Below are 25,284 nucleotides of genomic sequence, written 5' to 3' on the forward strand. Positions count from 1 at the left end.
AACTTGGCATAATTGCAACTTTTGCTTTGCCTTGTTATGTTCACCCAGCCCTCATCCAAAGGAACCCTTTTACAAAGCATATGAAAGGAAGAAAGCTCAGGTATGCACATCTAGGTAAGGATGCTGAGCAACAAGGGTGGAAGCTTAGGATTTGTCCAGTGGAAGTAGGATGTAGAGGGTTTGTAGCCAGATCTGTTGTTGCTTTGTTGAGGGAGTTAGGAGGACGGGGACAGAGTGTGAGGAAAATAGTCAAAGAAATGTTGGATGAGGCAGTAAGATCCAGTCAGTGGATTTGGATTAGAAGAGGTAATAGTAGCTGGGGTCCCAGCAGGGGGAGCTCTTAAGATCGACAGACTAGGGAGAAGCAGAGGAAGAAATCCAGGAAAAGGCAGTGTATTTAAGTGGAGGGTGTGGCCTGTTTGAGCCTCTTTGAGACTAGGCGGTTAGTCCAGGTGAGTTGGCCTGTATTGGTTTGATTTGGTTTAATTATAGGACTGTCCAGGTGAGTTTGTTTGCTGAATCTGCTAGTGTAGCTTGTCCTCCACCTCCTGCACCCTCTATACTTTCATGCCCCCTACCTGAACCAGGGTCTGTATCCCATCTCTACTTTTATCTCCACCTCTTCTATTTCTCTCCCCTACCCGAAGCAGGGTCTGTATCCCCAACCCACTTTCACTGGTGCAGTTGGAGAGAGGTCAGAATAGTTGACAGTAGTGCTGCTTGAGGTAGTTGTCTTTGTGTGTGAGGAGCAGGGGAGTGACTCTGGGATGCCAGTGATCACTGTTTAGCCTCCTGGAGGTGTCGTGGGCCTAACTAGACGAAACACCGGTGAAATGAGGTTCCTACCTGATGACCCCAAAGACATGTTAGCTATCACTGTTCACTGGCCTAATTAGATATTGTCTGTAGGGCACATAGGCACGGCAAAGTTTGTTGTAAGGGAGTTAATCACTGAATCTGGTCTTTTTTTTTTTGTTGCACAAGTTTGAAAACGGTAATCCTTCAAGTTGCTAGATGTATGTGTCATAATGTACTGTGATGTGGCAGATTTCACACTGTACAGAGCTCACTTGACTCCTAGTTTTCATGTTTGGCCCTGAGGACACAAATTCTTCTATTGTACTAGCAGAATGTTGCAAGCAGCTTGTTTGGGGGGAAAGGGAAGCAACATAAACAATATTTGTTCAATGGGGAGGAAAGGAAACTACTACTTAAACCAGAAGAATTCCAAACCAGGGGTGTGACCGAAAAAGGGCTGGGGGTTGCTCAAATTAAGAAACCAAGCTAAATAAAAGATGACTTCAAGCTGGAGATGAAAACACAAGTCATTTTTTTTTTTTTTTTAGAGAAACACAAGAAACTTGTGCGACAAAAAAATGGACCAGACTCAGTGATCACCTTCCTAGCAACAAAATTTCACACTGCTCTATGTTCCCTACAGATACTATCCAACTAGACCAGTGAGCGGTGATAGCTATCATGTCTTTGGGGTCATCAGGTGGGAACCTCCTTTCACCGGTGTTTCGTCTAGTTAGGCCCACAACACCTCCAGAAGGCTAGACCGAGAACACTGGCGTCCCAGAGTCACCCCCCTAATGCCAGCCATCACCACTCCTCACACAAAGACAACTATCTCAAACAACACTACTATCACCTACTCTGACCTCTCACCAACTGCACCAGTGAAAGCAGGGTAGGGATACAGACCCTGGTTCGGGTAGGGGGGAGAAATAGAAGAGGTGGAGATAAAAGTAGGGATGGGATACAGACCCTGGTTCGGGTAGGGGGCATGAAAGTATAGAGGGCGCAGGAGGTGGAGGCAATACAAGCTGCATTAGTAGATTCAGCAACTAAACTCACCTAAATGGTCCTATACTCACTCCAACACACAGGCCAGCTCACCTGTACTAACTACATGGTGTCAAAGAGGCACAAACACAAAAGGAACTATCTCACACACCACTGTCAACTACTCTAACCTCTCACCAACTGCACCAGTGAAAGCGGGGTGGGGATACAGACCCTGGTTCGGGTAGGGGGGAGAAATAGAGGAGAGAGAAAAGTAGGGATGGGATACAGACCCTGGTTCGGGTAGGGGGCATGAGAGTATAGAGTGTGCAGGAAGTGGAGGCACTACAAGCTACGCTAGCACACCAGCAGATTCAGCAACCAAATTCACCTGAACAGCCAAAGCCAACATTCCAACACAGGCCAATTCTCCTAGGCTAACCGCATGGCGTCGAAAAGGCACAAACAAAACTATTTCAAGCAACACCACTGTCAACTACTCTACCCTCTCACCAATTGCACCAGTGAAAGCGGGGTGGGGATACAGACCCTGGTTCGGGTAGGGGGCAGAAATAGAAGAGGTGGAGATAAAAGTAGGGATGGGATACAGACCCTGGTTCGGGTAGGGGGCATGAAAGTATAGAGGGCGCAGGAGGTGGAGGCAGTACAAGCTACGCTAGCAGATTCAATTAACTCAAACACATAGAGGGCTTCGAATGAAAAAATCAAGCAAAAATACTGTTGGGGCCCTATATCATTGCAATTGCCAGCCGTAATGAACTGTGGTTAAACAGACCGATTTGTCCACAAAGTAACAGTGTTATAATATTGTCTGTTGTGCAGACACTTGCCGTCTTTCGATGGCACCTCAAGCCCACAAGGTCTGCTATTAATTGTGTTTATGTCAGGACGTCACTGTGTTAAGTTTTATTTAGTTTTGTTGCATCTGTCTCAGGACTTCCTGTTTTATTTTGAAATCCTTCTTTCCTCAAGTGTCAGGCAACTTGCCCCTTCCTCTTGTGGGTTCCCACCTGGCTGATTAGTTTTCCCTGCCTGATTGTCTCCACCTATTTCCCTTTTACCTGGTGTTCTTAAAGCCTGCATTTCCCTTTGTCCTGTCTGAGCTAGTTTGTCATGTTCCATGAGTCAGGATGCTATGTTGATCAAGTAACTAGTTCAGGTTTTTGTTCCTCAATCCAGAGTTGTTTCAGTGTGTATTTTTGCATTCTCTCTGAGAATGCTTCATGTTTGCATTTCTGATTTGTGTTTGCATTCTTTTTCTACAGAAAATTTTTGGGTGACTACCCTGAGTCATGCATTTGAGTCCTTCGCCTTGTGTCCATGGCGTTGCAGTTTATTTTGTTTGAAAATTGAGTCTGTGGCTCTCTCCCGCCATAGCATCGTGGTGAGTGTACTGTACCTTCATGGGTTAAATGACACACACTCGACTGGCTCACTGAACCTGCATCCAGTGTATTGTCGTGAAAGAGAGGAGGTACTTATCTCAAGGTGTTACCAAGGGTCTCCATTTCCATGGAGTCAGGTTCCGCTTGTTCCTCTTCCCACTCTCACTGCCCCCTTTTTTACTTCCACACCAATCACCTACCCATTCCGACACACACAGGTGTCATTGGTGACATGTACACACACATTGGCTTTGGGTTCTTCTTAAGGACATGGGCGAAAAGTACGGTGTAAAATACTAAAAGAGCACAAACTACTATGTTAACCACGAAAAGCAAATGGGTTGCACTGTAATAGATCTGAGGAAACAGAACTAATGCACACAGTCATAGTAGAGGAAGCAGTGAGGCTATAGGTGCCAGAGGAGGATTTATGGGGGAGATAAGAGAGTCACATGAACATAGATGTGAAGACTCAGGGAGGAGAAGAAGGGGGGTGGTGGAAACAGAGCTAAAGTCTGTTGCGGCAGCCCCCAAGCAATGATATGTAAGGCCTTGACAAAATGCTGAGATGGCATCAAAGTCAGAAAAGGGGAATTCCCATTGGTAGAGATACGAATGAGGACAGGAAGCTTGGAGACGAGGGAGAAGTGTAGGCAGTAGGCTGAAGCTCAAAGGAGCATATATATATATATATATAGGGGGGAACAAGGATTCATTCCTCAGTGTGCTCTCTGACCCTGGGGTCTGAACCACTCACGCTGTTTGTTAAAAATACTTGCTGTACTTTGAATAAAACTGCAACCTCCAGAGACTCTGAAGACTCTGAGATCTTTTTTCCTGAAACTTTGGAAGAACTTAACAGCTGAAGAAGAAGAAGATTGGAAGACCACGCTGAGCACCACTGCCAGGTCTTATCTGGCCCTCAGCTTGGCAGTTGGGAGCCACAACACACTCTCATTCTTACCAGGTTCAGCCAGCACCTTCACAAGATGTTTTGCTTTGCTTTTCTGTGGTTGATATGCACATTTTACACTAAAACACATTCATCTCTGGGACACAGAACCCATCTCTTTCTTGAAAGGTATGATGGCTGGACTTTGTCATGTCGTCTATACTTACATATAATTTGACTAGATGGACATTGCAACTTGACCAGTGACGACATGTATAGCCACATGTCCACCGCAGGTTCTAAAGGTGGTCAATGTGTAATCAATGTGGGCTATATACAGTGGATAACTGGAAGACTTTCTGGAGGGGGTCTGGTCTGATAAAGGGAATGCATCCATCCTACTGTGGAGAGTGCTGCTCTCATTTCTAGGAATCTGACCAAATTTTCTAGAAAGTTAGAACCGTGACATTCCCGAGTCCAGACCAGGAAGCAGAGCTGCAGTTTAACACTCTTATCTGCACCTCAATCAGAGCGGTTGCCTGCCGAGAGTAGTATAGAATGTCTATAGAAACTGTCTGTCCCCCAAATTTAGTAAATGTATTAAACCAAAAATGAGAACTTAATTGAAATTCATACTACCACCAATTAGGATCTAAATATTGCAAAAATTAAATGTATAGCATTGAATATTAAATCCCTGTCATCCAAATCCCTCCTAGTTAATGATCTGATCATTGATCATATTATTGATTTATTTCGTATAACTGAAACCTGGCTGCAGCAGGATGAGTATGTTTGTATAAATGAATCTACGCCCCCACTCATGTTAACTTTTATATTCCTTTGCTCTTACTGAGCACCTTTTGATACTGCTGTTCAAATTCAGTGATGATGGGATGGGGAGCATGGTGGAAGGTAATGATTTTCACATTTTCTGTCTGGGGAGCTCTCTGGCTGGCATATCTGAGGGAAGCTACTTTATGCACCACTAAGTAAGTGTGAATTTATTAATTTTTTTTTCGTTCTTCCACCACAAACAGTGATATACTTTAAGTTTAGAATCTGTGAGTTAATTTTCGAAGATACGGCTTGTTTTTTTTAGATCTGCTCTTGGGTTAGGGTTAGTGGCGCCATACAAAGAATCAAAATCTTACACCGTTTCCTGATCTCTCCTGTAGTGGAATGCAGTTTATTCCTTCTACTAATTTTACAAAATGCAGTATTTATCCATGCTGATTTTTTATTTATTTTTTTATTTTTTTATGTTTTTCTTCTTGACTGGTATGACTTGGCCCTACATGTTTATTTTCTTGCTACTGAATGCATCAACACTTTTATTAAAAAACTGTATGCATTTCATTGACCACAGATTTAATTAAATCTTTTTATTCTTTTTTTTTTTATTTGTACATATAAATATCAAGAAACCAAAGCACACATTGCATGAGATAATTTCAGGTAATTATATCACTCAAGCATTTCAGTGAAATGCCATAAGTGATCTGGATTCAAACTTTTTGAGGCTAAATCCATAACTAGCCCTAATCAGATTTTAATCCTAACCCTTACCTAAAAAAAAAAAAATCACATCTAAGTGTTAATGTTCCAATCTTACTTTCACATCCTGTCATTCCTCCAGGACTACACCATCACCATGTACTTCCAGCAGTCCTGGAGAGACAAGCGTTTGTCCTACACAGGCATTCCCCTCAACCTCACCCTGGACAACCGAGTTGCAGACCAGCTGTGGGTCCCTGACACATACTTCATTAATGACAAGAAGTCCTTTGTCCACGGGGTGACCGTGAAGAACCGAATGATCAGACTGCATCCTGACGGAACCGTGCTCTATGGTCTGAGGTAGGAGCTGCTCTTGCTCTTTGTAGCCTCATTGAATTAGAGGTTATACTTTGTTTTATTTCATTTTGATGTAAACATACAAAAGAGAATCCAGCAGGCGGGTTTCGCTGAAGGCTGCTAGCATTAGCACAAATCGACTGACTCAGTGGCCAACTTATTTTATTCCCTGCACATCCTTAACAAATCCCCCTTAGGTCTGGCAATTGAACACTTGCTTCTCTGCGTGTCTGTCTACTGTCACAACACTGCAAATGAGTAATCTACAACAAAACCCTGTTGTGATTATCTCTGCAGACATTATGAACCAACTCATCATTTTAGTGTGAATCGTCATTTTTCATTTCCTCTGAGCAAACATAAACCTAATGGTGACACAAATTTGTTGGTTTTTAACAAACTCACATTCCTTTCCATCTGTAGACAAAAACTGCATCCATGACATCCTTGTAGTCCCTTGAGTTATGATATCTTCATCAGACTACAGGTGCTATAATGAAAACTCGGTCATGTTGTGATGATGATCATAAGGGCCAAAATACGGAGACAGAAAGAGACGAACAACCACTCACACTCAGACCTACAGATAATTTAAATAATTAACCTAAACATGATGTCTTTGGACGGTGGGAGGAAACCCACGCAGGGAGAACACGCAATCTCCGCACAGAAAGGCCCCAGGCTGGGAACAGAACCCGCAAGGTTCTTATTGTGGGGCAACAACATTAATGTTTAGAAAAGCCCTAATGTTGAATGTCCGTATATGACAATTTCGTCACAAGATTCACTGCAGTACAGTCACCCATGTATGATATCTGTGGAAAAATAGAAAATAAATATTCAAAGTATACACAAAGTAACTTGTGTGTAAGGGCGTAAGTACTCGTACGCTACTTGTTTTGGAAAAAAGTGGTATCGGTGCATCGGTATCTATATCTCCACAGGACTGCAGGTGAATGATGGAGAATTTGTTTAAATAAACGATAATTACATTATGTTTATCACATGGTGCTACCACCTCAGAAGGGGATTGGTATCTTGAATGTCTTTGATTTCCCCAAGTGATTAACTACATCAGCTGCACTCATATTTCTCTCACCGTTCCTTCACCAAATGAGTCTTGTTATGTAAATAGGAAGTCCATCCACAGTATTAATGTGCAGGTGCGTTGAATATGTCGTTACTTTTACTCATTCTCTACTCACACTCAATGCAAAACAAATTATTAGCCTTACCGACATTCGTGTGTATACAGTATACACTTGCTTTTACATGCCCTCGAAATAATTTTGTGAAAAGGACTGTATAAATAAATATTACTTACTTACAGGCCTTCTGCTGGGTGACAGGTGATACCCATTTTAGCCCAGTCTGCTGACCTCTGACCCTGAGCCAGCACCCCAACTGCAGTTTAATGTGGTCCAATGACGGATGAGAACCCAAGTGGAGATGACTATAGGGCAACTGAAAGCCTGTTTCCAGTGCCTACTTCACCTCAGCCTAACCCCTTTGAAGGCATGTGACATTATTATGACGTGTTTTGTGTTAGTATTGATGCGACAATTTGAGAAGAACACTACCCTGCACTACAAATGCAAGAGCCCAATGAAGACCCCCTCCTCCCTGCGGATATCCAATATGGAAGAGCAGACAAAGACATGCTGGAATCACTTCACAGATTAAGCCACCATCACCACCACATACACTCAGAGCGGTCAAATGTAGACAAATTTTCATTTTATTGACCTACTTTTCTAGAAATGCAAGGCCACAGTTAGATTGTTTTTGTATTGTACCAATAATTAAGACAATTCACCTATGACCCTAACCTATGATCACCAGTAATTTGTTTCAGTATTTGCGTTTCCAGATATGATTTCTTAATCTAGCAATCCAAGTGCACCATTTCTGTCCTTTTTTTTTTTTTTTATATTCTGATCAAATGCATTTTATCAAACTCCTTTACCAGTAACGAGAAATAAATAAATATGGCATTAAATCATATAGTTCTACATGATCTTTGGATAAATAACCTCTGGCATCTACTGATCATCTCATTGTGTTCATCTGTGCAGTAGAAATCGATGGACAATGTAGATTGCAGGCTACATGTCACACTCCACACAAGAATGGAAGGAAATGTGAATAGGTAGATCAGGAACATATAATAATTGGATTCCTCTCAATAGCAACAGGCATTGCTTCAAGTTTCAAGTTTTTCATATGTCATAAAAGCAATTAAATACTTTGTGTACCAAGAAGTAACTGTACAATAAATAACAAAGGCTTAAACTAAGATGAGCAAGAGAGGCTCCTCATTCAGTGTGGCGCCGACTGACTTCATCATCCTCATCATCCTGTGAGAATGAACATTATGTTTCATCAAACTTTAAACTAGGGGTGGGACAAAATTATCAATATGGTAGTATATAGTTGCTATTATTTATATAATACATGACTCAACAGTCATATATCAATGTTTTAATCAATGAAAATAAGGCCGATTAAAACCAATTTCCCTGATCCCAGCATCATTACTTTGTGGTTGTATATAGCTTTATTGTTGAATGAATTAAACTATATTCACTTAATTCACAAATGATCCACAGCATTGATTGATGTGTGGCAGGCTATGTAAAGAGGCTATCTTTATGTCAATTGTTTGTCTTTTATCATTTTGTTTTGACACAGTAAAGCCAATGTCTATTAGCCTCACGGATTGGAAGGTGTTTGTTTTTTGGGGTCATCATGCTGCAAAAAATCCAAAAAACCTACAAGTAACCAATTAAACATTGATATTTTACCCTGGTGCATTGATTCTCATATCACAAAATTATATAACGATGAAATGTTGCTGTATAGAAATTTTGTCCCACCCTGGCACATACAGTATAATACTTTCATTCATTCATCTTCTACTGCTTATTTCTTTTCTCGGTTGCTGGGGTTGCTGGAGCCAAGCCAGCTCATATTGGGGGAAAGGTACAACCTGGACAGGTCACCAATCCATTGCAGGGCCAAAATACAGAGACAAAGGCGAACAACCACTGACCCTCACACTTATACCTACGGGCAATTTAAAGTCACTAATTGCTTTAACATGCATGTTTTTGGAGGGTGGGAGGAAACTGGAGCACCCAAAGAAAACCCACGCATGCTTTCCACTACTTTTTGTTGTGAGGCAACAGTGCTAACCACAATGCCACCATGCTGCCCCTATATACTTATAATGGTTATGGGTTAAGTGTAGAGAGCAAAACTAAACATGAAGAACATGACTTTAGAATATGTTGAACATAGGTGTAGCTGTATTCATGGTGTAGCGTTGTAGAGAAGCATTTTTAAAATGAAATAAATGAACGCAATTAGTAAGAGTGCCTCTTCTACTGTCAGCTGGATGCAGTTCCAGTAGAAGCATTGTGGGATACAGGTGCCCAGGCATGTGTGCTAAAATTGACCTATCACATGAGACAGTGAGAAAACTTTGAGTTGATTTGAAGTTAGAGGTCCTGATCGGACTGGCTGCAAATCAGATAGAAATACGATTGCTAGGATGGGGGGAGATAGAACTCACACTAGGCAGACAGCCAGACGAGTAAGAGCTATTGCTTCATTTTCATGGAGAAATTATCCCACTGAATGGCCGGAGGTGACATACTTTGATATTTACAACTATCTGATCAAGTCCCCCGGTAAGATCATCATTTAACCTAACACTGATTAAAATGTCAGGCCACATCCACACTACACATAATTTTAAAATAGCTTTTTATTACCCAAACGTTTCAAATCTACCCTGCTTTATGCAGTTATGGGGTAAAAACTTGATTAGTAACAGAAGCAGTGCTTGTGTTATTAAACAGCACTGCATGTAGTCTGCATCGCATTTCTCATTCTCGCTGTTTCTTCATCGGGTCAGGTTTTCTTTTGGTCAGCACTAAGATGGTTCAAATCCTATTTATCAGATAGATATCAGTTTGTCCATGTTAACAATAACTCAACCTCATTCACTATAGCTAGGCATCACTTTGGCTTCTAGTTCCACTGTAAGAAAACTTAGAGTAACTTTTGACCAGGACATGTCCTTTGTCACTCGCATAAAATAAGCCAGCAGGGCAGCTTCCTTCCACCTGAGAAATATTAGGAAAATCAGAAACATCCTGTCTTAAGAGAATGCAGAAAAGCTAGTCCATGCAGACACATCCAGGCTGTTGTAAGACCCAACCATTGGCCATCTCCTCGTCATTTGCTGGCAAGTGTTGGTGGCAGTCAGCTTGTCCAGGTTGTCCACTCCTCCTTTGTTTTTGTTATAGTCAAGGATGATTATGGCCTATTGTCACTTCCTGCTGACACAGCTGCATCTTTGTGAAGAGTGGGCATTGAGTATTACATTCTGCCGTTCTTTGGGGCAGTATAAAACAGCAGTGGAGGTGTCTGTAAAAACGAAATTTGAGGAAAGTGGAGCTCTGTCCTTCATCTGCAACATTTCAGTGAATACCTTTGGTTTATTAGTTTTTTCGTGCCCATCATGGTGAGTTTGAGAAATTCTTGTCCACGATCATAGCTGTTAAAAACATTGTAATAAGTGATGTTGTGACCCTGCAGTCCAGTAGTTATATTGAGGACTACACGTTTTCCTTGTTTTTCTTTTCAGGGATGCTGCTTGCAGATTTGCCTGTGTAAATCTGTACATTCCATGCATAGCTGGTTTTTGCATCACAGGCCATCCAGATTTTTATGCCGTATTTGCTTGGCTTACTGGGCATGTATTGCTGGAAGGGGTATTTTCCACAGAAAGGGACAAAGTGTTCATCTACTGTCACCTCTGGCCCTGAACATCAGTGGACGGAGCTGCACCCATCTCTCCTAGACATCCCTGAGGAGATCTAGCTTGCCAGATTTTGCTCTGGTGTCTCTTTTGTCAAATCTGAGGAGTCTTGATATCATGTGAAAGGTCTGAAGTGACATTGTTGCCACGAAAATATCCCTGCCTGTCAGTCTGTCCCAGAGACTACCAGTGGCCTCATTGCTGGATCTGTACACCCCAGCAAGAAGAAGTACACAGATTTAGGCATCCAGGTATTCCTTATCAATGTCACTCCCTGTGTTTTTTTACTTCAAGGTTTGTCATACATTTGTTCCTGGTTGAATTGGGTCGTATTCACGCATGATTCTCACGTGAGTCATGCATCTTTGTAGAGGAGGAGTACCACCACCAAGGGGCATCTGTGAGTAGTAGGACATGACCATAAGACAGTAGCAGGGAGTAGTGAGCATGAACGGGGAGGAGGCAGAGTTGCTCCGGAAGTAAGCAGAAAAAGAATTGTCACAAAGCCGGTGTTTCAGTTCTATTGGTGACCATACAGTAATGTATATTGTAATGTGAGATAGTCACTGCTTAGCACAGTCACAAGTTCAACTGAAACAGGTCGACTGACACTGTGGTGTAAGCTAGACAGTGAATGGGGAGAGTAGGCCATGAATCAGATCAATAAATTGTTGTTTCCTGATTGTTTCACAGCGGTTATGGTCAACAGCACAAATAAACTTCCCCACACACTTCTCAAAGATGGTGTACTTTTACAGGGTTAACAGCACACTGCAGCAACATTATGCTGCTTTGGTCAGTTCAGTTGAAAAAACAAAGGCTTCATGAGTGATGTTCCTTATTTTCATCGGTTCAATAAATCCACTCTGATCGTGATCCACTCCTAAGTCATCATGAAGTTAAGTCTTTTATTGATGAGCAAAGAGAGTTTAGTAATTTGAAGAAACACAATGTAGAAAATGATGTGTATGCTGCATTTTATTTTACAGTAGGCTATTGTACTGTATTCTTACTTTAGATTTTTTTTATGTAATTTTTTTTTTTTTACAAACTATTAGATTTCAAATAAATTAAACATCACAAAAATATACTTAGTCTCAGATAAAGAGTAGAAAGACTAAAAAATTTCTAGTGATAAAGTTTTTCTGTATGCTAATGAGAGTCACAACAACTTTGGCTCATTAACTAAACAAAAGGAAGATGTGACGGGTTTTTCTTAGTGTGGGTTTTTGTGAATGACAATGAACAGGGAGGAATTGTCTTTAGGAGGGTAACAGGTAAGACAGGAGAGTCACAGAAAACGTCTGCCTCAGGCTCCCTATTGAAACTGTCCAGTTGTTGGATGAGACAGGGGGAGTTTGTGTGTTAAACAACCACCCGAGACTGAGCAAAATACTCGTAATTATTTTATAATATAATATTTTATATATTTTCTTTGTGGTACAATAATTCAGATTGGGATTATTTTACCATTTAAAAAATGTTCCAAACAAACGATTAAAAAAAACAAACAAACTCTCACTTCTCTGTCTGTGTGAACAGGAAAACCATTTACAAATGAAATGCTCTCACTCGCACACACACGTGCATGCATGTGTGCACACAAGAAGCTTTATGATTCCTTTTCAGGTCACAGAATTGTTTTGTAAAACCTGAATGGACTTTGAAACTTCTGTAGAATGTGCATAATTGTTTCTCTCTCTGCTTAGCCGTGGCTACCCTGAGCAAGGAAAATCCAAACCTCAGACGTCTTGATATATTACTTTATAGGCTATAGGCTAATTATTCATATCAGATATTATTATGTTATTGTATTATTATATTTAAGCAACATCCAGTCAGGTCATGATATAGGCTCACAGGGTCAGACTAGGACAATAATTCAGGCTGGCAATTTTTATTAGTACCAGTTTTACCAGTTAACAAATGTTGCAAATCATAACCCCCCCCCCCCAAAAAAAAAAAAACAAAAAACCCTAATGTCCATATTTTAGCTCTGAAATGAAGAAAGCACAAGTGATTATCCTATCCAAGGTCATCTAAATAATTGAGGGACATATAAAATGTGTTATTCTAAAAAACTGAACTGTCTGCTAAAACGACTTACTGATGACTGAGAAGGGGATCAGGATCAGAGTTGATTTATTGTACTGATGATTAAGCATTTTTAAACTGAACCAACCAAAGCAGCATAAAGCTGCTTCTGTTTTAAACAGCACCATGCAGACTGATCAGATGTGTCTGTGTCCTCTGGTTAATATTCCACGTTGTCTTCCTCCTCAGAAACCTACTCAACTGTATTGCTATGGTGCTGCATGTCCTATGCCTCATTGTCAGCAAAGATATGATCCAGAGCTTGGCTTACAATAAATCTTGTAATTGTTGCATGCTGTAAACTGGAGATGTGTGCTCTACAAGTCACCAGTTCTAAACTGAATTGGTCTTACATGCCTGGATATGTCCGTCTTTGTTTTGTCAAAAAGGCAAAGAGAGAAGCACCTAACTGAAGCTCTTGTGGTTGGAAGAGGAGCTGGCTGTGGGCTGTGGGCTGTTGGCTGTTAGTGTGTTTATGATTTCAGTTTTGGCACTTATTATTGTTTAATAAGCTTATAACTGGGTCAAAAATTACCCTAACACCAGGTCAATGGTCATAATTTTCACCAGACCATTTTATAATTCAGGATAATAGATTTCTTGGGTTAGGGTTAGGGTTAGGGCAGGGAAATGGTCACCTGATGTAATTATTTTTTTGTCTAAATTAAGTACATTTTTGGCATTGAAAAGGGGTTTGCTGAAGTGATTGACATTTAACTGTCAAAAGAAATATTTCCCCTTTTTTTTGGTATTATGTAATGTGTTACATTTTGTTTTTATTTACAAGGAATATTAATTTTTGAATATTTCTTTGAGTGAGGAGCTGGTAAGGCGCTTGTGTGTTATTATTGTCAACAGGCTGGCCACAAAGCCTCTCTGTGTCATCTACGTAGAGCTAAATTGGCACCCCTGCTTGAAGTGGCTGATGAAAAAGTGAAATTTCAGCAATATGAAACTGTGACTGTTAATGTCCACCAGGTTACTACTCTGCTTGACAGTAGCAGCTTTATGTTGCTAGTTCAGCAGGATCTGGTGTCACTGAGCACAATTGATTATAGCCAACAAGAGGACATTTTGTGTGTTCATGGGAATAGGCACCCGTACATCAGTCTTATCTATTAATTGTGGGTGTTGGGAAACTTCCTGTGGCAGCTATCATGGGCTGGGAAATGCCAGCACTGCTGAATTTACTGAGGGGAAATCAACCAGTTGAAACAGACTGCGGGAAAACAGGGGAAGTCAAAATTGCTTGTCCTATTGTTAGCTGAGCTCAAGCTAAAGCTGGAGTCCAACCGCTCCCAAACCTTGACAGTGGTTTTTGTGAGGACACTCAGGAGCCAATACAAAATGTTCTTTGTGCCCTGTCTCCTCCAGGCTTCGATAATAGTCTGTTCGGCAGCAGCACCATGGGCCCAAAAAAGTCACGTCACCAACGCTGCTTTGAATGCCACAAATGATGACCAAAAAAGTTTGTATGCCCATGATGAAGAGCCTTAGCTAAACCAAACGCATCAGCTAGTAGCTCATATGTGCATGTTCGCAAGACACACATTAACTACATTTGAAATTGTCATTTGTGAACTTAAGAACTTCCTTCATTACCACTCACCTCCTAGAGTAACAAAAGCTAGAAACAAAAGCAAAACTGTGCTGAGGGCTGGGGTCTGCTGTTGCCTGTGTCTGCCTCTGTTTGCAGCCACAATACGGGAGAGGGAAGGGGATGGGGGAACGTCTAATAGAGCGCATTAAGCGTTATCTCCCGACCTGCGATTTGGAGTTATTGTTTTAATTTATATTTATTTGACAGGAAACTATGCCAAAACAGGAATGTATATTAATATAAGTGAGAGAGGAAAACATTTTTTAGGAAAAAAAAAAAAAAAAAAAAAACGCCCCAGAAAAAAAGGCCCTTTCTCTTCCTGAAGAAAGGGTGCTCAAGCCCCCTTTAATGTTTAATGTCTATGTGTGCACGCGCCTGGTACAACAAACAGGCCAGACAGTGGTAGTTCCAGCCTGTCCAAAATGTCCCTCTGTTTCTTCAGCCACAAGCGTTCGCAAAATGGGAAGGACTGTGCACCATTATTTGGAGGATGGGTCCAGTCACCTACAAGGCGTAGAAGAAGAAAACAAAGCAAACCCACCAAACTAATCTCCTGATATCCTGAAACAGGAGAAGGAGACCTTAAGAGCATCCTCAAATCCTGTGCTGGCGCATTTGAGACCTCTGAGACCCTAACCCTAACCCTAACCCTGAGACCAGCTCCTTCAGGCGTTTAATGAGCTGCCATCCTTATTTGTTGCCATTTAAGGCAAGATGATTCTGGTGGAGCACATGATTCTGCTGAAAGATGGACAGCCAATTTATCAACGCCCTTACCATGTCCCTTGACAGAACTGCAGACAGAGGTGGAGGAAAATGCTGAGGATTGGGGTTTTTGAGTCATCCGACTCAGAGTGGTTCATTCCAGTGGTGATCGTCTTCAAGAAAGATGGTTCCCTTTTGAGGTGTAGTGCTTTAATCAGACTTTACTATCAATACTGTGCAGTTCATTAATGGAGGGTTCAGACAGTGAAAGCAGTGAGGATGTCAAGCTAGTGTGCCAGTTTCCAAGTCACCCCTAACCACATCAGAAATTGGTACCAGATCAGGGGATGCAAGAGAGAGAACCTGAATAAGTGGAAAGCAGGCCAACAATGTGGATTTTGAGCCTGAACACTGCTGAGCCTGGAGAGACTCTGCAAGAGTCCTCAGAGGAAGACTGCCCTGAACATGCACCTGCAACAAATACCAGTGACGAGATAGGCGCTGATCAAAGAGGTTGACCGACGGAGTTCTGGGTGAGCCGATGGTAGTGGAAGTGATTGTCGAGTGAGAATGTAATCAGTTTGCCAAAGACTCTGGAAACCTTGGACGGCTCCAGAAATTGAGGCAACAAACTAAAGGGTTACACTGTATAGAGACACTTGAAAGGAATGGACACTGGAAAATAAACTCAACTGTAAGAGAGTAATGAGCAAATTGAGAGATAATTCCAGGAGAACATATTGAATTTATGTAAATTTGGTGCTGCTGGCCCTCACCACAACTGAGCTGCTGATCAGCGGTGATCAGCCTTGACAAATGCTGGTGCCACTGCATGATAGATGATCAGGCAGGAAGTGATGGAGTTTTTCGGCACTGGTACAATGGTGACACACTTTTACCTGTGGAAGCAACTGCTTGCTGAAGAAAGATGTGAGTAATATCAGTGAAGCCACTTAAAAGCTGGGTTCATTTAGATCTCAACTGGGGATGTCATAATGTCCTGCAGGCTTTTGCGGGTTGGCCTCATTCGTGTCCTCCACACATGAGCTGTGCTCAGAATGAATGATTGCTCACCAACAGGAAGGATGGGTTTCCTCTGGTGTGTCATTCAGAGCATAGAACTCATTCAGCCTGATAGAAAGGGAGGCATGACTGACTACAGCTAGTACTGACTATGATCTGAATACCCTTAAAGAGTTTTTTAATTAATTAATTTATCTATTTATTTTTATATCGATAAGCCAGCTTTGTCTTCTTAATGGTCTTGGAGTGTTCTGATCTTGCTGATCTGAGTGTTGGTTTGTCCCCACATCCCAAGCCAGCATCCCTCTTTTACAGACCTCAGCTGTCATTCATGACTTCTGATTAGCCTGAGTTGTCTAAACAAATCAAATCAAATCAGATTTATTTGTATAGCGCCAAATCATAACAAAGTTACATCAAGGCACTTTACATATAGAGACCCAACAGATCCCCCAATGAGCAAGGACTTGGCAACAGTGGCAAGGAAAAACTTCCTTGAAGAGGCAGACACCTCGAGCAGAACCAGGCTCAGGGGGGGCGGCCATCTGCCTCGACCGGTTGGATTGAGAGTGGGAGAGAGAGAGAGATAGGCATGGGGGGGGGGGGGTATAGGCAGGAACATGTTGCTGCATGAAGTTCATGGAGTTGAGCTGTAATACAGAATTCATGAAATATGGGACCAGCAGGTGTTGCAGGAACATGGGATGGCGATGAGTCACCACCCGCAGGATGGGGACAGGGAGAGAGAGGAGAGGAACTGAGAGACAGAGACTTTGGCAGAACATGGTTAGTAAATGCAGTATAAATGCTTAGAACTGGGTGAAACTGTGTTCTTTAAGAAGGATGGTTCTTATCAGTGCATGCAAGGGGGGAGGAAAGGAGAGCGACTGAGAGGGAGGGAGAGAGAAAGAGGGAGAGGGGGAGAGACAGACAGTGAGAGAGAGAGAGAAGCTCAGTCCTTCCCCTAGCAGTCTAGGCCTACAGCAGCATAGCTAAAGAGTCGAGTAGTAGACTTTAACTTTTTCATTATAAGCTCTGTCATACAGGAAAGTTTTAAGCCTGGTCTTGAAAATTACTAAAGAGTCCACCCCCCCGACCGATACTGGAAGTTGGTTCCATAGAAGAGGAGCCTGATAACTGAACGATCTGCCTCCAGATGTATTCTTGGAGACTCTAGGAACCACAAGTAAACCTCCATCTAGAGAGTGGAGTTGCCTGCTAGGACAGTCAGGAACTATGAGCTCTCTGAGATATGATGGAGCTTGGCCATTAAGAGATTTATATGTTAAAAGAAGGATTTTGAATTCTACTCTATATTTTACTGGCAGCCAATGAAGAGCAGCTAACACAGGAGAGATATGATCTCTTTACCTAGTTCCTGTTAATATTTGTGCAGCAGCGTTCTGAATTAACTGAAGGCTTTTTAGAGATTTGTTTGGGCATCCAGATAGTAATGAGTTACAGTAGTCCAGCCTAGAAGTTACAAATGCATGGACTAGTTTTTCTGCATCATCCTGAGAAAGGATGTTTCTGATTTTCCTAATGTTTCTCAGGTAGAAGAAAGCTGCCCGACTAACTTATTTTATGTGAAGGACAAAGGACATGTCCTGGTCAAAAATTACTCCAAGGTTTCTTACAGTGGAGCTGGAAGCCAAGGTGATGCGTCCAGACTGATTAGATGATTAGATAGTATTTTTCTGAGGTGCTTAGGGCCAAGTACAATAACTTCTGTTTTGTCAGAGTTGAGAAGTAAAACATTTCCAGTCATCCAGACTTTTATGTCTTCAAAACTTGCCTGCAGTCTGACTATCTGAGTGACTTCATTTGGCTTCATTGATAGGTACAGCTGAGTATCGTCTGCATAGCAGTGGAAGTTGATGCTGTGTTTCCTGATAATATTGCCTAGAGCAAGCAGATAAAGCATAAAGAGGATTGGTCCAAGTACTGAACCCTGCAGGACTCCATGACTGACTACAGTACATGAGGAGGAGCTGTTGTTAACATGAAAAAACTAATGTCTATGTGACAAGTAGGATTCCAATTTCATGTTCCAGTCTCTGCAGTAAAATATTATGATCTATGGTGTTGAATGCAGCACTAAGATCTAGAAGGAGAAGTATGGAGGCTGATCCATTGTCTGAGGCAATTAGAATGTCATTGGAGACTTTAACCAGCGCTGTTTCTGTGCTATGATGGACTCTAAATCCTGACTGAAACTCGTCAAACAAACTGTTCCAGATGCTCGTGTAGTTGTTTTGCTACAGCTTTCTCAATGATTTTAGAAATAAATGGAAGGTTCGATATGGGTCTAATAGTTTGCCAAAACATCTGGATCAAGATTAGGCTTTTTAAGCTGGGGTTTGATGACCGGGGTCTTAAGTGCCTGAGGTACATAACCCAGAAATAAAGTCAGATTAATCAAATCTAGAATGAACGGCTCAATTAAATAAAAGATCTCTTTAAAGAGGCTAGTTGGTACTGGGTCTAACAGACAGGTTGATGGTCTGGATGATGAAACTATAGAAGTTAGCTCTGAGAGATAAAAAAGTTAATAAAATCATCACTGGTTCAACTGAGCTATGGCTCTCTGTCAGCCTGGCTACAGTGCTGAAGAGAAACCTGGGGTTGTTCTTGTTTTCTTCTGTGAGTGCTGAGTAATATGAATTTCTAGCACTGCTGAGAGCTTTTTTATATGTTGTATATCTTTCCAGGCTCTTTGAGACTCTTCTGACTTACTGGAATACCAATTTCTTTCTAATTTCTTTGATGTCTGCGGATTATACCAGGGAGCCAGCCTCCTCAGATTGAATACTTTCTTTTTCAGAGGGGCAGCATTGTCGAGATTCGAACGCAGTGTGGCCATAGTGAATTCATTTGAATTCGACACCATAGATCATAATATTTTACTACAGAGACTGGAACATGAAATTGGCATTAAAGGAACTGCACTAAGGTGGTTCAAATCCTATTTATCAGATAAACATCAGTTTGTTCATGTTAACAATAACTCCTCCTCATGCACTGTGGGTCAGTTATGGAGTCCCGAAGGGTTTGGTACTTGGACCAATCCCCTTCGTTCTTTATCTGCTTCCTCTTGGCAACATTATCAGGAAACACAGCATCAAATTCCACTTTTATGCAGATGACATAACCCAAAATTTTTTACTCCTTAACTCTGACAAAACTGAAGTTATTGTACTCGGCTCTTAGCACCTCAGAGAATCATCTAATCAGTCTGGACGGCATTACTTTGGCTTCTAGCTCCACTGTAAGAAACCTTGGAGTAATTTTTGACCAGGACATGTCCTTTGTCCCTCAAATAAAACAAGTCAGTAGGGCAGTTTTCTTCCACCTGAGAAACATTAGGAAAATCAGAAACATCCTCTCTCAAGAGGATGCAGAAAAACGAGTCCATGCATTCGTAACTCCTAGGCTGGACTACTGTAATTCATGACTATCTGGATGTCCAAACAAATCTCTGAAAGGCCTTCAGTTGATTCAGAATGAATATTAAAGTAGAGTAGAATTTAAAATCCTTTCTGTAAACGTATAAATCTTTTAATGGCCAAGCTCCATCATATCTAAGAGAGCTCATAGTTCTTTATTGTCCTAGTAGGCAAACTCCACTCTCTCGATGGAGGTTTACCTGTTATTCCTAGATTCTCCATGAGTAAATCTGGAGGCAGATCTTTCAGTTATCAGGCTCCTCTTCTATGGAACCAACTTCCAGTATCGGTCCGGGGGGTGGACCCTTTAGCAATTTTCAAGACCAGGCTTAAAACGTGTCTATATGACAAAGCTTATAATTAAAAAGTTCATTTAGTCCTTAGCAGTGCTGCTATAGGCCTAGACTGCTGGAGGAATGACTGAGCATCTCTCTCTCTCCCTCTCTCCCCCCTTGTGTGTGATGACAATAACCATGCTTCTTAGAAATCCCCATTTCTCCAAGTTCTAAACGTGTACTGCATTCACTAACCACGTTCTCTCGAAGTCTCTGTCTCTCCCAGCTCTCTCCCTGTCCTCATCCTGCAGGTGGTGACTCAGTGCCATCCCATGTTCCTGCAGTGCCTGCTGCTCTCTTATCCTCATGAATTCTATACTACAGCATCATTTCCATGAACTTCATGCAGCACCATGTTCCTTCCTACACCTGTTTTGAATATCCCCCTCTCCTGCTCTCATTCTCTCCTTCCGCTAGCGTCCCCGCCCCCCCCCACGTCTCTCACTCTTGCTCGCTCTCTCTCTCCCTCTCTCCCCAACCAGTCGAGGCAGATGGCCTGCCGCCCTAAGCCTGGTTTTGCCCAAGGTTTCTGTTTTTCCTTGCCACTGTCGCCAAGTCCTTGCTCATTGGGGGATCTGTTGGGTCTCTTTCAATAATTTATAAAGAGTTTGGTCTAGACCTGCTAAAGTGCCTTGATGTAACTTTGTTATGATTTGGTGCTATATAAATAAATCTGATTTGATTTAAACTTTATTGTAGACTGACTATCACAATATAACACCATAAGGTGTCCAGGCTGAAGAGGCTGGACTGGTAAATCTGATCCACAAATGCAGGAGAAATCTCTCTACTGAGTTAAGCATGAATCCAAAGAATCACAGCTTAATAGTTTGCACAGTCTGATCTCAGGTTTTCTCCATACAATACCACAGCCGTTTTTCCAAGACTGGACCAGAAGGCCTTGCTTTATACCAATGAGTGCAGAAAAGGAGAACAGCAACAACCACGAAAAGCTAGTACAGCAAAGATTGAGATAAGAGAGGTAAGCACAGCTACAATACAAGTCTTCCATCTACCAAAAAAACTATTCAGAATATCATCTAATCTCCCTTCAACCCCAGGGTGCTCTTTTAATTCGGTGGCTAAGGTTTGGAGGCCTTTAAGGGCATGGTGGACTGAACCGTCGGGAGCAGTGTTGTATGGGATGAAGATACAGCACTGATTGCGAAACATGGCACAGACAACCCCTTTTTCAGCTAATAAGAAATCAACTGCCATTCCATTTTGTCAGGTTATTATAGAGGAGGCCTGGATTCGGGCTGCTAGGCCAGCAACTGCATCTGTAGTCACGTTGTTTAACAGCAGAACCGTAAACGGGAAAAATTTACCCCCAGCTGTCTTTTAATTGTATTTCACTTTTTCCATGAAATATTCAAGCCCTCCAGTCTTTCACTTTTCCTAAAAGTGTGTTAGGGACCCCCCCTATTGTTATAAATAGCAATCTTTATCTGGCTATTTGTCGAAAATCTTTATCTTTAAGTGCCAGTTGGTAAAATGTACCCATATAAATAATACAGTTATATATACCGTTGTGGTGTTCTAGAATGCGTTGGCTCTTGCCGTGATTAATGCCTGGGTGCAGTACCGGAGCTGCATGGGTGACCACATCCCCAGAAGGGACTTCATGCTCCGGCTGGCCCAGGAGCTGCACGCTGAATGGATGGCACCAAAACAGATGCCACACATTGACATGTCGCTGCTCCTTGCTGATGCAGAAGAGGGCAGGAGGATGACCTGCATGTTGAAGGCTAACTGCAATCAGAATAAAGTATTCTGCAAATGCCTTAAGTACGGGGATCCTGTTTGTGGGAAGTGCTCAGCGAAGGTGCTGAATATTTGCACAAAGTGTGTTTGAGCAGCGCGACAGAGAAAAAAAAAAGAAAGGAGAAAGTGTGTGTGTGCGTTAAATATAAGTTAAATATATTTGGGGTTCGTATTTTTTAATTGTTAACTCCATACTATTTTATCTTCTGTGCAGAAAAGTGCATCACAAATAAAATTAATTGTTATATATATTTCATTGTCATGTAATTTCATGAAGACACCACAGCTAGCATTTTGTTGTGCAAATCTGTGGTGTAGAATGATAAATAAATTAACCTTGTACTTTGAAAATAAATGCATTCTAAAAATGGGTAAATTTTACCCATTGGCTTTTTGAAGTATACATTGACCCCTGGCATTTCTAGTGTTAATCGCTGTTGATTAAAGTGAACATAGTTAATCCTGACCACGTTTTTGTTGATAATAGACCACTACTTCATCTGCACGTTTGTTTTCATTAAGGATACCTCTGGGGACACCAATAGAGTCCATCCAAACCAGGAAACTACCATATAGATCAAAAGGTGTGGAGCATTTGTTTCCGGTGATATCGTAAATTTGCAATGTTAGTAACATGGCTGGGCAGGTCAGATCGACTAACAGGTAAGATATGATAAGAGGTTAGAGGGGCCATAAGAGTAACTAGAGCGCAAATTCTCTTCTTTAAAACCAGTTTCCAAAATCAGCTACTTAAGAGGAACGGGTGTGTTTAGTAAAAATGCTTAGTGGTGCAAGGCCTGGTTGACTAGGACTAACAGTGACATTATTATTGTTAGAGCTAGACCACTTGTTACTATTATAGACAATTGACCTCATGTATATGAGCCAGCGGAGCAACGTGCACCAAGGACATAAGTTCCATTATTTGTAAACACTGGGTTTTTCATGGTTAGGGTAAAATTCTTGGTCTGTGCATTTCTGATCGTAAAGAGAGAAGTGTGTTGTTTAAGAGTGGGGTTGGATTTTTTAAGGGATTTGAATAACCCCAATCCTGTTCTGTGTTTACTAGGGTGAGAACCCAACTGTTACAACCATTTTTATAAGCTTCACATTGTCCTTTAGTTACACAGAGGTATCATGGATGGCCTTGAAAGTATTTTTGTTCTTGCCGCATTCTATGATTGAAAATCCATCAAAATAGCATGGTCACAAGTGGTTTTAGGAAGTGGTTTAGAGAAATCGTCATTGACATTTGCAGCACCTATAGCCTGTTTAGATCGATAGAGTAAAAAAGCACTAGAGGGAGAGATGTTATTTGAGGCTGAAGTAGCCATCATATAGGTGTTACTTTGATAATTCTGATTAAAACAAAAAAGCGGAGTGTTGCGCCTAAAGAACACCATGGTAAAGAAGCCATTATGGCCAACTAATCAGCATGGATGTGAGATAGGTTGGTACGGATCTGTTACAGGCTTCTCTTTGGAGCTGAGGGGGCACAGTATTTGAATGTATGCTTATCCACTTACTCAGCTTCCCATTTTTGGATACTTTTACCACATGAGATGTAGCCTTTTTCACCTAACCCATCTGGACATGTTACACTGGACTTTGAAGACTTTCTGCCAGATCCAGTCACCTGGCTCCAGGGGAGGTGAGGTCTTTTTTTGCCCTTGCTCTAGGATAGCAGGTACGTGTTGGGAGAGACTTTGGGCTACATTACTGAGTGCCCTCATATTGGCAGACATTTCCACTTGCTTTTAGATGTGGTTCAGCTACAGGAGAACTGGTAAACGGACAAGACATTTTCCTGCCTTTCAGCAGTTCATACTGAGAGAGACTGAGTTTGGGGCCATTTCAAACCATTTCAAACCGCTGTCAGAGCATTGTTTAGCTATCATGATTTTCAGGGTGCTATTTGCATGCTCCACCAAGCCTTGTGAGGTTGGAAGATAAACTGTTCTAAACCTGTGTTTGAGACCTTGTGCTTGCTGTACTGTAGATAAATGTTTGCTAGAGAAGTGGGTACACTTGTCAGATCTGTTTGATCTCGGGAACCTGGGAATGAGATCCCTAGTGAGCCATTTTACAACTTAATTTGCTGATTCAAACTTTGTTGGTATGGCTTATACCCATCTTATGTGTCAACACATACAGTTGGTACTGGTTAAAAATGGTCACTTCAGTCGTGGGGCATGAGATTCACACTTTGATGTACATCACAACTGTAGCCACTAGGTGGAAGCATAGTACTAAAATGCAGCTCAAAATATTTTGGGACAATTACACGTTTGACCACAATGTCGCTGCAGTGGAGAGTGGTGATATGAACGGTGTTATTAGCAGCTGTGGTTGAAAGAGCTAGAGAGTGAATAAAGAGAGGCGCCGCGAAGAGTAAAAGGAGATGAATCAGATCAATAAAACTTTATTTTTCTGATTGTTTAACAGTGGTTATGTTCAACAGGCAAATAAACCACTTAATCCTGCAACTCCATTGCAAACCTCTGAATGCAAAACATCTACATGGCACTGTTTAAAACACAGCAGTAGCGTTATGCTCCTTTTGTTGGTTCAGTTTAAAAATGTTCAAATGATCTGTTTAATAAATCAACTCTGATCCTGATTCACATTTCAGTTATCTGTAAATATTTTTTTTAGCAAACATTTTAGTTATTTAGAGAAACCCAAAGTGGAGTGAAAAGCCTAACGCGCGTAGGCTGAGTCAGTGTAAGAGTTTGCTAATTTCACATGTTGAGAATGTTTACATACTTGGGTGAGAGCTATAATCTCTGCTTCCTGCACTGATGCGGGTTGAGGTACAACTCATAAGAGGATTTGGTTTGATATGTGATCATTCGATACAGTTAGTTGGGGTTTGAGAATTGTTGAGTTCCCAAAGTGAACTCGCACATTCGTTTGATGAAGGATGCAAGAGACATCCAAATCAATTTCATATATTTTATTTGAACACAAACAGTAAAATATACTATAAAAAAGAGATTGTTTACAGAGCTCTGGACCAGACTATGTTTCCCCGACCAGCAGACAACTCAAGCATCAGTTCACAAAGTCTGATGCTCTATCTTTCCCTAGTCCAGCTTTTGTTATGGTTACACGAAGGAAATGAGGTATGTGGGTGTGACTTCTTCATGTTGCACACTTCCTCCTCATATTATCTGGCTCCATTCCTGCAATCAGCCCCTAGTGGCTGTTGCAGGTCCCTGTTTTCTGTGGATGAGAAAGGAGAACAGACACGAACCACAAAGTCCATAACCCCAGTGTATCTCCTTCATTCAATAATGATTATACTGTATATACTGTATATAGATATTACATGTAAGAGGTATCAAATCAGATATTAAAACAGTATGTGATTCATTAGGTTAAAACAGCATGATTATCAGCAGGTGGGCGGACCAGGAGGCGGACAAGAAGCCACACACCACAGGGAGGACCCCAAGTCCTGATTGGCACGTTCTGACTGGCCGTTCGATTGAGGGTGGTATCCTGAAGACAAGCTGGCTGAGGCCCCCAGTGCCGGACAGAACT

The 25,284-nt window shown here is 41.6% G+C and overlaps 1 protein-coding gene across 2 annotated transcripts in view; it reads left to right on the forward strand.

Annotated features, from left to right (window-relative positions):
* gabrb1 (gamma-aminobutyric acid type A receptor subunit beta1) overlaps positions 1–25,284 on the forward strand; it is an 82,388-nt gene that overhangs the window by 42,794 nt on the left and 14,310 nt on the right. For both annotated transcript variants that reach the window (XM_029494529.1, XM_029494528.1), the window contains exon 4: positions 5,726–5,946. In XM_029494529.1, the coding sequence (XP_029350389.1) occupies positions 5,726–5,946 (221 nt within the window). The remainder of the gene's footprint in view (positions 1–5,725; positions 5,947–25,284) is intronic.

The sequence above is a fragment of the Echeneis naucrates genome, chromosome 22 (genome assembly GCF_900963305.1).
Source record: "Echeneis naucrates chromosome 22, fEcheNa1.1, whole genome shotgun sequence".
NCBI lineage: Eukaryota > Metazoa > Chordata > Actinopteri > Carangiformes > Echeneidae > Echeneis > Echeneis naucrates.